Source organism: Empidonax traillii, unplaced genomic scaffold, assembly GCF_003031625.1.
Source record: "Empidonax traillii isolate 1590-97213 ecotype Southwest subspecies unplaced genomic scaffold, ASM303162v1 scaffold133:size1091145, whole genome shotgun sequence".
Taxonomy (NCBI): Eukaryota; Metazoa; Chordata; class Aves; order Passeriformes; family Tyrannidae; genus Empidonax; species Empidonax traillii.
This window is the reverse complement of record NW_020955326.1, coordinates 939935-954045: the sequence shown is the minus strand read 5'-3', so window position 1 is coordinate 954045 and position 14111 is coordinate 939935. Positions and strand designations below refer to the sequence as shown.

Sequence of the window (14111 nt, the reverse complement as noted above, 5' to 3'; positions counted from 1 at the left end):
AATTTGGTCTGATTTGATATCTCCAGATCCAGCTTCCTGTTTTAGCAAATTTAACCGCTTGCCTTTTCCTACTTTAATGAAATAACCCTCCTTATTTTGACAGTCTCTGGCTCTATGGAATGAAAGGCAAAATAAACAATGAAGACCACATTGAACATTCTAATACACAACCTCAAATGTTTCCTTAATTCCTAGGCCTAAACTAGACAGCTTATCCAAACATTTCCTCCTGTTGACTCCTTCTGTCCCCCACAACATCCTGGGTTACTAGATTTTAGATAGGAACTTCTAATACACATAATCCAGATTGAGAGCAGAGTTTCATTAGCACAAACTCCCCTATCATAATTGTAATCTACAGTAAATGAACGCAATTAGCCACAGGGTCTCCCCTGAGCCCTCCCCTCCTCTGCAGACAGACAGCAGCCATAAGCTGACACCAGGCTCTTGTATAAAGCTAGCACACTACATTCATTGCAATAGCAGCAGGTCAACAGGGTTGCACTTTCCAGGATCATGTCAGTGTTTCTCCTTCAGCTGTTAGTGCTCTCATGCCTTGGATCCACAGAGCCACAGGAAAATTCATGGCAAAGGAAAAGCAGAAAGCCATTTCAGCACTTTTTGTATCTGGACAAAAATCTTAAAAGTCAGAATTTTCGAGAGCTGGCAGGTGAGAACCCAGTAGGTGTTGAGGACAAGCTGGGAGTACCAAGCTTTTTTGTAGCAATTCCACAGACAGCATCTGAAAGTGAGAAGAAAGAGGAGAAAAAAATGTCAAGATTTATCCTTCCCAATGCAGAACTTTACGCTGACCAAGGCCTGAGAACCTGGGCAGCACCCAGAGAGATCTCTCCTGTGGAAAACTTCTCTCCACCCCATTATTCCAGCAAGAGGGAGTCTGAGTCTCCCTACAGAAAAGATGCCAAGAAATTTTGGGACCACTTCATGTTAAAGAAAAATTCAGCATCTGAAGAGGTTGTTCTGCCAATCAAGACCAATGAAATGCATCAAGAAAACTGCAGAACCCTGCCTTTTGCCCAGGTAAGATCAGGTGTCTGAGATCAACAAACATGCCTTTTGTAATCAGCAACTAAAGATACACGACTTATTTCAGAGGCTAAGTCACAGGGCTTCATGATGAGCAGCTGAAAAACACTGAAGAAAAAGCTTTAGTCTGATTAGGCAAACTGCTAAATTCCAGCAATGGAAAGCTGCACACTTAATGTCCAGAGAGCTATTTATTCTTTTTATGCAAAGATGTTATGACATAGCCTAAGCAAGGAGGGAAGTGGGGAGTAATTATCCATTCAATTAATACACATCTCAACAGTTTGTATATCATCTGAATTATGATACATATATATATATATATTTATGTGTATGCCTGTTTATAAACACACAGTCACACGTGCATATTTACAGAGTCCCAGGACAAGCGTTAACAGGAAAAGCTTGTTGTTTTCCTAAAGCTAAGCAAGGATTCTTTTATTTTGTATTAATTAGAAGACTGATGTTTAAACCTGATTCTGTGCTAAGAATTCTGGAGAACTGGTAAATTGTCTCATGCATGGATGGAGCCCTTCTGTCATACAGTAACATCAAGACAAGTAAATAGTATAGATAGAAGAGCTGCATTCCTTTTAAGTCAACATTTATTCTCAGTGTTTCTGTAGTCACAGTCTGTCAAGGACTATGTCTTTTCATATTCAGAACTAAATTTATTTCACACAGACGTGTTTAAATATAGACATGGCCTAGAAACCTGTACCATTTGTTTTGAGAAGTAAAAAATGCAGTGCAGTTTTCTTGAGGGTTTTTTGGGGTTTTGTTTGTTTGTTTGTGGGTTTTTTGTTCATATCTTCTATCAAAGTCTGTGGACCATTTCTGTACCAGAAACCTTAAACTGCTTTCTGTTTCAGGGTGTTACTCATAACAGCTGTGAGAAGGTGACAGTACAGAATAATTTGTGCTTTGGAAAATGTAGTTCCTTTCACGTTCCTGGTCCAGAAGATCACCTTTATACCTTTTGTTCTCATTGCCTGCCCAGCAAGTTTTCCATGAAGCGCCTGCATCTCAACTGCACTGGTTCTGTCCCAGTGGTCAAAGAAATCATGATTGTAGAAGAGTGTAAATGTGAGACTCAGAAGATTAAAGATGCTGCGATTGCATCTCCACTGTCAAACTTACACGCAAATGTACATGACCACAATTAACCAATGCAAAATACCTCTTAACTCAGTCATAAGAATTAGCCAATGAAAAAAACACAAACAAGTAAAGCTGTCATCAATCTAGTACATAAAAATATTAAAAATATAGATTTTCTATATGAACTTTTTCTCTTTTCCAAGAATAACTTTACCAAAATGTAACAGGTGTTTCCTCGGAGCTGTTAAAGAAATGGAGATGAGATTACTAGGCTTATGTGTAAAGATCTTACTTTAACAAGGAAAAACCTTAAATATTTTTCCACCTTTCATATAACTGTTTCCAGGATGCTAGTAAACAACAGCTGAAGAACTAACATTATTTAACTTTGCAAAAACCAAACGTACTGACTGGTTTACATCGCCTTCGCTTGCAGAGACTGCCAATATGGCTGTATTGGCAACAACGATGAGACTGTAGTCTCTTCCCTGCAAACACAGGTTTACTTTTACATGAAGATAATGGCTGGAAAGCATGAAATATAAATGGACACAAGGCACATAGAAAACTGTGACTAGTTAATGTCATTCTGATTGCTCCCACCTGGATTTCAGTTCCCACTGAAAACTAATAATCCTCAAATATACACCAATGCATGTTGCAAACGATGTTTTGCCTCAGAAACCATTTGTTCTCTTCCTACATGCCTGCATATACTCTGTACATTTTTTTTTACAGAAAAAGTTACACTGTACAATATAAAAATGCTATAGTCTCAAAGAAAACATCAAAGATTAATGTATTTTTGTTGTTGTTATTATTATTATTTAAATGTAAATGGTATTATCACTATTTAAACTTGTGGAAAGACAATGTACATTTTCCAATCTAATGAATTTTAACGTTGTCAGTGAATCCAAGATATAGGTCAAGTTCTCAACACTTAAACTAAAGCAGAAAAGGCACTTGTACGACAGAAGATCTGCACAAGGACTTTATCATCATGGCAATACCTTAATAGCTTTACAAAGGCAACTGAGAGACTCTGCTAGGAAGCATTTGAGTCTACTGCTAGGCAACAGCACCAGCGGCTGTTAGCTGAACTGCTGGCTTTCCTGCTCTCTCCAGCTGCTTCTCCCTGGATTTCTCTTGCAGATCTGGCACACCAGGCAGAGATCAGCTTCCAGCAATTAGAACTGAGTCTACCTCTAAGCCAGTTCTTTCAGTCCTCTGAGAATCTGCTCCATTGCTATTGCCAAACTTTCAGAACTGGGCCACTGTTGGTAAAGTGTCACAACTCTTTTTTTGGGTATTGGAAATCACTATTGATTTAGCTGGTCAATTCAAGGGTTAGGTAAATGATTCCCTGTATTTGAACTGCCATGGGCTCAGAAGTGCCTTAATATTCTGTCAAAAAATAGGTGCAGCATTGCTTTGGAGTGCAAGGTCTATGTTGAATATTTATTAAAAATTGCATCTGAATGATATTCTTATACTGGATCTGCAGCTCTTTGCTTCTGCAGGTCACTTGCATGGAATTAGCTGTATGTAGTCACTTTTCATTACATATAAACCTGTTTTTAAGTAATAAAAATTGCAGACTAAAACTGAACAAAGTCTTCTCTCTATCCTTTTACACATAGGACTGATATGCAACCTATGTATAGCTGTTTATATCCTATGTTATGATATATGATGTCATTCCAAGTAACTAGCTGTCAAGATCTGTGGTTTTGGTCACCACAATACAAAAAAGATATTAAGCTATTAGACAGCGTCCAAAGGAGGGCAATGAGGATGGTGAAGGGCTTTGAGGGGAAGCTGGATGAGGTCACTTGGTCTGTTTAGCCTGGAGGAGACTGAAGGCAGACCTTACTGCAGTCACAGCTTCCTTCTGAGGTGAAGAGGAGGGGCAGGCACTGACCCCTGTGACCAGTGACAGAACCCAAGAGAATGGCCTGAAATGGTGTCAGGGAAGGTTTAGGTTGGATATTAGAATCATAGAATCATAGAATCAGATGGGTTGGAAAGGATGTCTGAGATCATCAAGTCCAACCCTTGATCCAAGACCACCATGGTTACTAGACCATGGCGCTAAGTGCCACATCCAGTCTCATCTTAAAAACCTTCAGGGACAGCGAATGCACCACTTCCCTGGTCAGGCCACTCCAATGTCTGATTACTCTCTCTGTAAAAAATTTCTTCAAATATCTAACCTAAATCTCCCCTGGCAGAGCTTAAGACCATATTCTCTTGTCTTACTGATAGCTGCCTGGGAGAAGAGACCAACCCCCACCTGGCTACAACCTCTTTTCTGGGAGTTGTAGAGAGCTGTGACATCTCCCCTGAGCCTCCTCTTCTCCAGACTAAACAACCCCAGCTCCCTCGGCCTCTCCTCACAGGACTTGTGCTCAAGTCCCTTCACCAGCCTCGTTGCTCTTCTCTGGACCTGCTCCAGCACCTCAATATCCTTCCTGAACTGAGGGGCCCAGAACTGGACACAGCACTCCAGGTGTGGCCTCACCAGCGCTGAGTACAGGGGAAGAATCACTTCCCTGCTCCTGCTGTCACACTGTTCCTGATCCAGGCCAGGATGCCATTGACCTTCTTGGCCACCTGGGCACACTGCTGGCTCATGTTCAGCTTCCTGTCAATCCAAACTCCCAGGTCCCTTTCTGCCTGGCTGCTCTCCAGCCACTCTGTGCCCAGCCTGTAGCGCTGCAGGGGGTTGTTGTGGCCAAAGTGCAGGACCCGGCACTTGGCCTCCTTGAACCTCAGGAACCTTAGGAAGATGTTCTTCCCCCGGAGTGGGGGCTGGATGCTGCAACAGCCTCTCTTGGGAAGTGGCCACAGCACCAAGCCTGAGAGAGTTCAAGAAGAGTTTGGACAACACTCTCAGGTACATGGTGTGACTCTTGCAGATGGTCGTGTACAGGGTTAAGGGTTGCACTCAATGATCCTTGTGGGTCCCTTTCAACTCAGCAAACTCTGTCATTCTGTGATCCCTGTATTGTTTGTGATTATTAGTGTTCATTTTTAATCAAGCTAAAGTAAGAAAAGTATACAAAGCATTAAACTTCTCAACTTTTTTTCTCTTTATTGCCAACCCTTTTTTTAATCTGAAAAAACTAAATATTCTGATATGTTTTAGTCAGAATATTTGATCCATGTTTTCAAGGTTTGTCAATATATGAGAATGTTTGAAAAATGTTTGTCTGCATTTTTTTTTCCTGAAATGCAAGTATGTTTTTGATTTGTATGTTCATTTGCAAGGTTTGATATTTACAAAGAACCACTTGAAGGTAGGACCTACATACACTCCCAATAAGATCAGAAGACAATTATAAAGAAAAATCTTCTAGTCTTGTAATTTTGACAAAACTGACTGATAAAAATTGAGTTTTGTACATGAGGATGGCAGAATTGAAACTATATTGTAGACTGTAAAGTATTCATTCTTATTTTTTAAGCTCCTTCTGTGTGCATTATTGCAGCCAAAGAAAGCTATTCATGTAAGGTGTTTGCAGGACCAGATTCTTAGTGTGAATTTGCACAGCTTAAAAGTAGGTGAAAAGAGGTAATGACAGCTGTAGTAATTGCTAATTAGATTAGGGCTGTAGGTTTTTTGGATGCATGTTTAATTAACCCAGCAATGACTGGTTGCATGTAATTAGCACAGTGTTCTGCAAAATCAATCAATGTGTTAATTAGATCAGATCTCTCAGCCTTTAAAAATTCCATATTAGGAATACATAGTGCCCAGAGGGTAACAAGATTTTGCTCTCTCAGCACAGCGATGGCCTCTTCAAGTAGAATACTATGGATCAGAAAGGTGCAGGGTGTGATCCATATCTCTACGTGCACGCTTCCATTATAGCAATAAACTGGCATGACTTTAATTTAGTTGTGTTTGCTCAGAGATTGCATGCTTTCTGTAATGAAAGCTTTTCCACTTTTCCAGTGTAACTGGAAAATGCAACTGCTGTTTTTGTGATGTGCTTCAGAGCACTCTTGTGCAAACCTATCTTACAGAACAAGACTAAGCCGTAGTTGCAGAGCTCTCTGAAAATTCAAATCAATTCCAAGTAAAGTTTCTACACTTCTGACCTTTTATTTGATGTATTGTCTCTTTTCCAAAGGGGTGTGCTTTACCTAGAAAATAACTGAAGAGAAGTGCTGTTTTTTTCCTACTGCTTAAGCAAAATAAATCTTGAGTATAGGCTACTCTCTTAAATGTGGATTTAATGCAACCAGCTTTAAGGTCTGCAAATACATCAAACACCAGAATTACATCAAACTCTTATTGAATTCTGCACCTTTCCAGGAAAAGGTCTCTGAAACTGCACTTAGTACTTCATGCTGTGCTTGGTACTTTGTTCATCGCCTCTGAAATATTCACAGGTAAGGTCATGGCTCTCAGCTGACTAGTTTTTACTGACAGGTAGTGAAATCTCTTGCAGTGCTTTCTCCTAAATGAACCAGCTCCTTGCTGCATTAGCAAAACAAGATCCCCTACTCAGATGGAAGCTCTCTGCGAGCCTACACAGCTGCATAATCACATCATGTCTGGGAGGCACCAGGGAGCACATGCTGTGCAGGATGGTGCATGTGAAGAGGTGTGGAGTTGGGGCTAGGTCACGTCCTCCATCAGACAGTTTGCCAGTAGAAACAGGAAACACTGACAGTGAACTACAAATATTATTTGATGTTGTGCTAAACCTAACTCCTTGAATATCTGTCATGTAGCCACCGACTTCAGCTCCCCTGAAATCATTCCCTGACAGCTGTGCACACTTCCTTGGCTCAGGTGAGAAAGAATGGAGGTTAAAAGACTCTGTAGTTGACCCTGCTGAAAGAATATTGATAAAATGTTAATTGTCTACACTGAGAACAAAATCATCCATTTACAGTGTCTTGGGCTCCACGATACTACCAAAATGCACTTCAAGTTGAAAAACAAAAAATGTACCAGGAACTGAAATTATTCTTATTATCAACAAAACTAATAATAGTACTAAAGTCAGGGCTGTTCTGAGGCATTTTCATTTTCCTGGTTTAACATATTACTATTACTGGTCAGTTAGTCTGATGTTCTCCTGGTGGCTGCAGCCAGCAGTCACAGCATTCAAACAGAGCAGACATGTACCTAAGCTTCCTTCTGAAAAAGGGATATCTGCTGAAGCTTGTTCAAAGTCACCTTACACTACAGCAGATACGGACACATTCAAGCAGTCTGTTGCCCTGCCCTTCAGATTGCAACTCCTGGAGGTAAAGAGGCATTATAAGACCTAATATTAGAATATCTTCATCCAAACAGAGCTCCTTACACCGCTGTTAAGTGCCTAAGTTAGACTACTCCCTGGTCTACCTTGCCCCACGTAATCTATCTGGGCTGCGGGATCAGTAGATCTTACCATGTCTGTTACTGAGGCTGACAGATTGGAAAACATACCTTGCTTTTGATTTTTCTGGACATTAGGCCAGAGACAAAATGGAGCCTGAGACACATTTTCGTTTAACATCTGCTGCCTCATTCTCAATATGTCACACTGCAACTGACAAAACTTCTGGGCCAGGACAGGATTTGTTTCAGCACACTGTGTCATTGACACAGAGTTCTGCCTTCACAAGATGAAGGATTTTGCTCCCATTCAAGAGTTAACAAGTGTCTCCTTGTATTTCATCAAGGTTTACAAGGAAGTGAGCAACACCACAGTGCTGCAAAAAAGAAGTGGTAGCAACAAACTGCACAATTTAGAAGGGCACAGGCAGCTGAGTACTGCTGAGAAGACTGGAGATATCTATGTACAGACAAGGCACATGGAACAAGGGGCGCAACTGGGCTCAAAAGGAATCCTGGCAAACAGTGTCAAGAAGCAAGGGGCTTGTAAGTCGTAAGAATCATGGGAGTCACAGTGCACACCTCTCTCTTGCATGTACTTTCCATAACAGAGCATCAGCTGTTACTACACATGGCTTGATTTTAGCATCCTGATTTAATATTTACAGAGTGCCAATAAAAATTATACAATGACAGCTGGTGGCTTCTGTGGTAATTTATAAACAGCAGCAACAACACAACACAGACATCAGAAACTCCAAGAGGAATTCTATGCTATTATGCAATATTCAGCACTGAAGAACGTGAATAATTTTTCAGACTTTTAATAATCTTTGTGTAATACATCCACATTGGATTTTATGTAAAGTTCATATTATGTAAAGTTAGTATTTCCCCACTCAGATAGTAATTCACCACAAAGAATCATTACCTATCTATCTGGATTTGATATTTTGGTGAAAGTATCAGGTAATATTTATAGTCCGATATTTTTCCATTGGGAAGTCCACAACTGCTTTTCTTCCTGCACTGTGCTTCCTCAAAAGAAGCATTAATAAATGGGGACTGCTGTGCTGATAACTGAGCCAGAATAGACCACTGCCCTTGTTCCACAACCTGTGTTTCCTCTGCATAACCATGAGCAGAAAAGAGAAAAATACAACCAGTCTGACAGGACTACAGGTCTAATGACTGGCCATTATCAGCATACCACTACAGAAATGCAAGCACCTCATATTCAAATAAAAGTTGACATTACTGACTGTTTCTTTTTATTCTACATGAAACCTTCACTGATTGTACTATGCTTTTTTGCTTATATTTCCATTTTATTTTCCAAGTCCATTGTTTCCTTTAAACTGCTTGATTGTTTTGGTTTTGGGGGTTTTGTTTGTTTGTTTGCCATTAAAATTTATTCTTCAAATCAGTGAAAAGTTTTAACAGCTTATTATGCCTTTTACATCTCAACATAAATTGATACATGAAATCTGTCAGTGAACAGAACCGGAGGCTGTTTCTCATTACAATGACTTTTCCAGTTATTTTTTCACCTTGTTTTTTAGTAGTCCAATTAATATGTCTATTATTAATAATCAGTGTTACCTGCTCCTAGGGACATATGTAGGTTGTTCTGGAGAAAGTGCTCTCCTCTAGTTCAGATGGAACACACTTCCTTCTCCTTCAAGACAATGTTCAGTTTCTGCTACGAATATCTGTTTTCAGGTCAGAATAACCTTAGGTTGAAGTGTTGACAATTTCCCTGTGTAACAGAAGACTGTGGACACTGAAAGCAAGACAAGGTCCAAAAGCCTTGGCAAAAGCTTGAAAACTACCTAAACACTAATCTGACTTTTTGGCTTCTGCCTTTTCAGAATAATCATATTATGATTAAGTTTTAGGAAGAATATGATCTGTAATAAAGAATTTTCTGCATTGTTAGTGTTCACCATTTTACTCTGCATCATTTCATCTACCATCGTGAAGGAAGAACGCTCCAGGGCAAGAGCCCATCAATTTACAGTGGGAACTATGCCACTCAGACAGATGGGGATACCTTTAGGTAGCCAAAAGATCATATATGTGCATCAGCAATGGGTGCTCAAGGCATGATTCCCAGCTGGGAATGCTGAAAATTCTGTCCATCACAAGCTGTCTGTTGCTCTTAGCCACAGCTAATCCCTCAGGGGTCTGAATTATCTTTTTAAAACAAAGATTGGCTTCTATGGCCATGTAAGGATCCTATGTGAAGAAGAGGCATGGCACAGCAGGCAATTTAAATGTTATGAAAATGTTGCAAATGGTCTGTGCTGACAAGAGAGGCCAGGACGCAAAGCATATGAATTAATATATATACATATTAATATATATATAATTCATGGGCACGAAGTGTCCTATTCCAATCAGGGCACACTGGATGTGTTTTACAGATGGTCCTTGTACCTTTCATGCACTCAGAAACGACATGATTTGACCACTCACTACGTAACACACTAAAGCTACTATGTTGAAAAACAACTATAAATCTATGGTGCCATTGTCCCTCTGATTTTTTCCTGATTTGGGTGTCTCTGGAGTTCATCTTGTTACAGTTACCTACAACACAGTTACCACAGATAATAGGAGGGATTCTTCAAGGTGAGAGCTGTTCTTGCACTGAGCTGGGGCTCTCCAGTTACCGTGTCTTAACCATGATAATGCAGCATACAAGGTAAAATAAGTATCTCTTAAGAAAGTTAGTATGAGTTTATACTATCGAGTTCATACAGCTTCATTCTACGAAGCCTCGCTGGAGCATCTCTCAGGGAATGCGATTCTCTTAGCAGCAGCCAAGAGCCCAAGGCACAGGCCTTGCCTGCGGCGCTAGCGTTTTGTCAGGGATTGCAAAGGGACACTGCAGAGATGGAGGAGAGAGAAGGGCTCATTCCGACCTAAGTCTGTGCTCGGGAACGGGCCCGTAACAACGGGCTCTAAACCCTGGGGAAAGGTAGCTGGCGAACTGGGCACAGGGGTCACCGTCCCGCCCGCGCAGGAGGCGAGGTGCGGAAGGCGCCCTTGGTGGCCCTCGCAGTGGGGCAGCGGGACTCTGCCGCTCCCCAGCCGTGACGAGCGGCCGTGGCCGTGGCCGTGGCCGCGCCCGCCCGCCAAGGCTCCGCCGCTCCGGGCCGTGAGGGGTAGCCGTGCCCTCCCGCCCGCCGAAGCCCCGCCGCGCCCGCAGCCAGTCCCGCCCCGCCGGGTGTGTCCGGGCGCGCAGGCGCGGCTGGAGCGGTGGGAGCCACGGTTGGTGCCGCCTCGTGGCCCGCGGCGGGGCTGGCGGGGGGCGGCGGGGACGGGAGGTGCCGGCCTCGGTTCCGGCCCCGGCCCGGGCGGGAGGGGAAGAGGGGTCCGGTCTGAGGGGGATGGAGAGCGGTGACTGCCCCTCGGGGCGCGGCCGCCTGGTGTTGGGCTGCTTCCTGGGCGCCTTGGGCGTCCCGTGCCGCCACCCTTGGGACGTCAGCTGCAGGAGTGCTGCTGGGTGTGCGGAGAGCTGGGGAGAGAAGCCCTTGGCAGACTTGAGTCTGTCCCTGGGTATGAAATAAGGAAGTGCTGCTGCCGCTCTCAGGCAAGCTCTGGCGCGCTGGTTGCGCTGTTAAGTGGCGAGGAGGGCGTTTGGTGCCGCCGAGGTGTGCGGGGCGAGGCGCCGGGAGCGGCAGCCGTGGGCTCCGCGGGCACGGCACTCGGGAGTGCTGCGGCCTGCGCCCGCCTGGCCCTCACACTGGCATTTCCCAGCTCCAGTGGTTAGTCGGGTCCTACGTTCCTGTCACACTGGTGATCCAGACAGTGATATGCTCAAGTAACATGCATTGCCTGTCTACGCGTGGCTGTTCGGTCAGCGGTAGGCAAACACAGTTTTCGTGGACTCGTGATCACGAGAATGCCGTGGGTGTACATGAATAGCAAGTCACGTCGGTGTCCAAGCCCGTGTAACATCTTTTGTGAATGCACTGAATGTTTACAGACAGGTACGCTTTGGTGGATCTGTCAGTGAACAATAACTGGGTGGGAATGTCTTGCCTACCTTGCCAACCCAACAACAGCCACCTACCTGTGTAGTGCCAAGGTCTCTACTGACAGCCATCCATTGCATAAACATGGGCAAGGCCAGGCGCATGGGTATGACACTTGATAATAACGTGGCTTCCTTAAAATCTAGTTGAAAGTTGATTAGTTCAAGTCCACTTTTTTTTTTTTTTCCCTGTTGAAGTGTATTTTTGGTTTTATATCAGTAATTTTTGGCGGCAATTCTTAAGATTTCAGGAAAGTCGTCCGAAACTGCAGCTGGATCCACAAATTAAGGGAGGCTGTTGATTGATAAGGCCTTGCCGTGGCTAACACAAGTGATATGATAGGTGTGTCTCTTGTATTTATACTCTCTATTCCTTTTTCTGTCTGACTTGCTTAGGGTACAGTCTTTTTAGAAAGTGGTGTTTATTTCTACTCTGCAGCTGTATTTTATAGAGCATAGTATTATTCAGTTTGCTTGGGGTCTTAAAATTGTGTTTCGCAGTGAGCATACAATAAATTACTGATTGTGTAATTCTGGACTTGCTTAAGGATTTGTGAAAAAAGTTCTGCAAGTCAGATTTCAGAAGTCTTACTTTTCTTACTGAGATATCCAGGGCTAAAATGAGACATGGTTTCTACTTATGAATCAGTGCAACACCCATGAATGTGCAAGGGGCTATCTGTCATGCTTCTTAGGGTGAGAAATTGAGTACTGCTCCTGTTAAGTTTATCTATGAAACACAATTTTCTAAGTATGTTTTGGGACAACCTTGATGCAAAATTGTATCCCTTTTTTTTTTTTTTTTTTTAAAGTTTGGATTTAATTGAGTCTGTTAAAGCAATATTATGATAACATTTCTGGTTAGTGCAAAGCTTTCTCATTTCTTGGAATTGAGTTTCTGCCTGCATTCTGTGGTCTCATTATTCAGTGGATGTCACATGAGGAGTCGTATGGCAGGTGATTGTAGTCAACGAAAAACTGAGTTTATGTTACCATTAATTGAATTGGGTGGAAAGAAAAGGGTTAGGAAAAAATGTTGTTCAGGCATCCTGTAATAAAAGTATTTTTTTGGAAAGGCAAGAACAATTCTTGATCATGTAGGAAGGACTCAGTCATAGTTTGGTAAATCTGAAACTTTCCAGAGCACAACTTCTGTTTGCCTTCAGATGCTTTGTCTTTGAGATGTTTGTTTGAGATATTTAGAAAAAATGGCTATAAATTAGGCAAGAAAACCACAAACCCTCAAACGTTAGTGTTGTGTGTTTTCTCATAAATTATTTAATTGGAAAAACTTTAGGCGTTGCTCGTATGAATACTGACTGTATATGGATATAATTTACTTAATTGTTTCTTTCTAAACCTGTTTGTTCTAAACTTGCTCATAGACTTTTTCCGCTACTTACTGTAGTTTTTCTGATCTGAAATTATGCATCCTAAAGATCAAAATTAGTTGATATCAGTCACCCTTTCTCTTGGCATTGTATTTGAAAGAATAAATATAATTCTTTTAAAGTATGTTTAAAAAAGGGTATAAATTCACCTTGTCTGTGAGTGAAATTTTAATCTAGTATTTCCTGTATAGCCATCAGATTGTGCACATTAGGTTTTCTTCATTCCCCCCACCTTATATATTTATACATAGTACATAAATTGAGAGAGAGGAGAAAAAGTTCACTTTGCTGGACTAAGTAAATAAATTGACATTGTTTAATCAGTATTGCTGACAAACATATAATGAAAAACATAAAACTTAATTTAACATTATAATAGGCACATGGGAAGCAAATGTATGTAACTGTATGGAACTGAAATGCATTGGCAGTAGTGCAGTTTTATATAGGCCTTTCTCTGAACACACACATCCTTTTAAATCTATATTAAAATTGTAAAATGACCTAGAACCTAGACTTGAGGGATGCTAATTAGAAGCAGCATGTCAATTCAGAGGAAGCTCTACTCAGTGGAGTGAAGTTGGCGAAAGATAACCTATTATATGCTGCTTATCAAACAAGTGATGGGTTTTTTTGAGTATCACACTCTTTTCTGTCTGTTTCAGAAAAGATACAGAAGGTGATGATGAAAAATTGCCCTTTCTTGACAGTGGGACCTTTATTTGCATAGTTCCAACTTAATAGTGGGTCTTCCTATCAAAAGTATGGGTTTGAGGGTGAGTGGTGTTGAGGTTTTTTTAATTATAAAAGAATAATGTCACACAGGCAAAAGTTAGTCACCGAGTGATGAAAAGTTGGGGTATATTTCTATTTCAGGCATCCTTACTGTTTTCTCCCGAATTTCTCTCACTGCTATTGCTCACACGTTATACTTAGCAGGTCACTTGGAAGCAAGTATTTCAGTTATTATATCTCTCTGTTTTGTTTGTTGAGCTGTTGTTTCCTATTCTGAGGAAGCTCTGTGAAGTCATGGAATCTCTGCTGCTTTTGTAAGATGGAAAACAGATGGGTTCCTCAGTGGTCAACAGTGTTTCTGGTGTTTCTGTCAGTCTGCGTGATTTTCCTTTTGTAAATTGACGGTAACTACTCCCAATCACCTTCTTGTCCTTCCTGCGTTTGAAAGTAGTTT

At 41.7% G+C, this 14111-nt stretch overlaps 2 protein-coding genes across 7 annotated transcripts in view; both read left to right on the top strand.

The window, feature by feature from the left end:
* Positions 1-471: 471 nt before the first annotated feature.
* On the top strand, positions 472-2239 carry CER1 (cerberus 1, DAN family BMP antagonist). Its single transcript, XM_027883749.1, has 2 exons — positions 472-1041; positions 1920-2239. Exons 1-2 carry the CDS (start codon positions 517-519, stop codon positions 2211-2213), a joined length of 819 nt encoding a protein of 272 aa, XP_027739550.1. The 5' UTR covers positions 472-516; the 3' UTR covers positions 2214-2239.
* An 8644-nt stretch (positions 2240-10883) lies between these two features.
* Positions 10884-14111, top strand: part of ZDHHC21 (zinc finger DHHC-type containing 21) — a 49067-nt gene continuing 45839 nt past the window's right edge. For 3 of the 6 annotated variants that reach the window (XM_027883741.1, XM_027883746.1, XM_027883742.1), the window contains exons 1-2: positions 10884-11050; positions 13585-13601. In XM_027883741.1, the coding sequence (XP_027739542.1) occupies positions 10885-11050; positions 13585-13601 (183 nt within the window). In that variant the 5' untranslated portion in view covers position 10884. Of the gene's footprint in view, positions 11054-13584; positions 13685-14111 lie in introns of those variants that run through there. The other 3 variants (XM_027883743.1, XM_027883744.1, XM_027883745.1) reach the window with 3 other exon arrangements.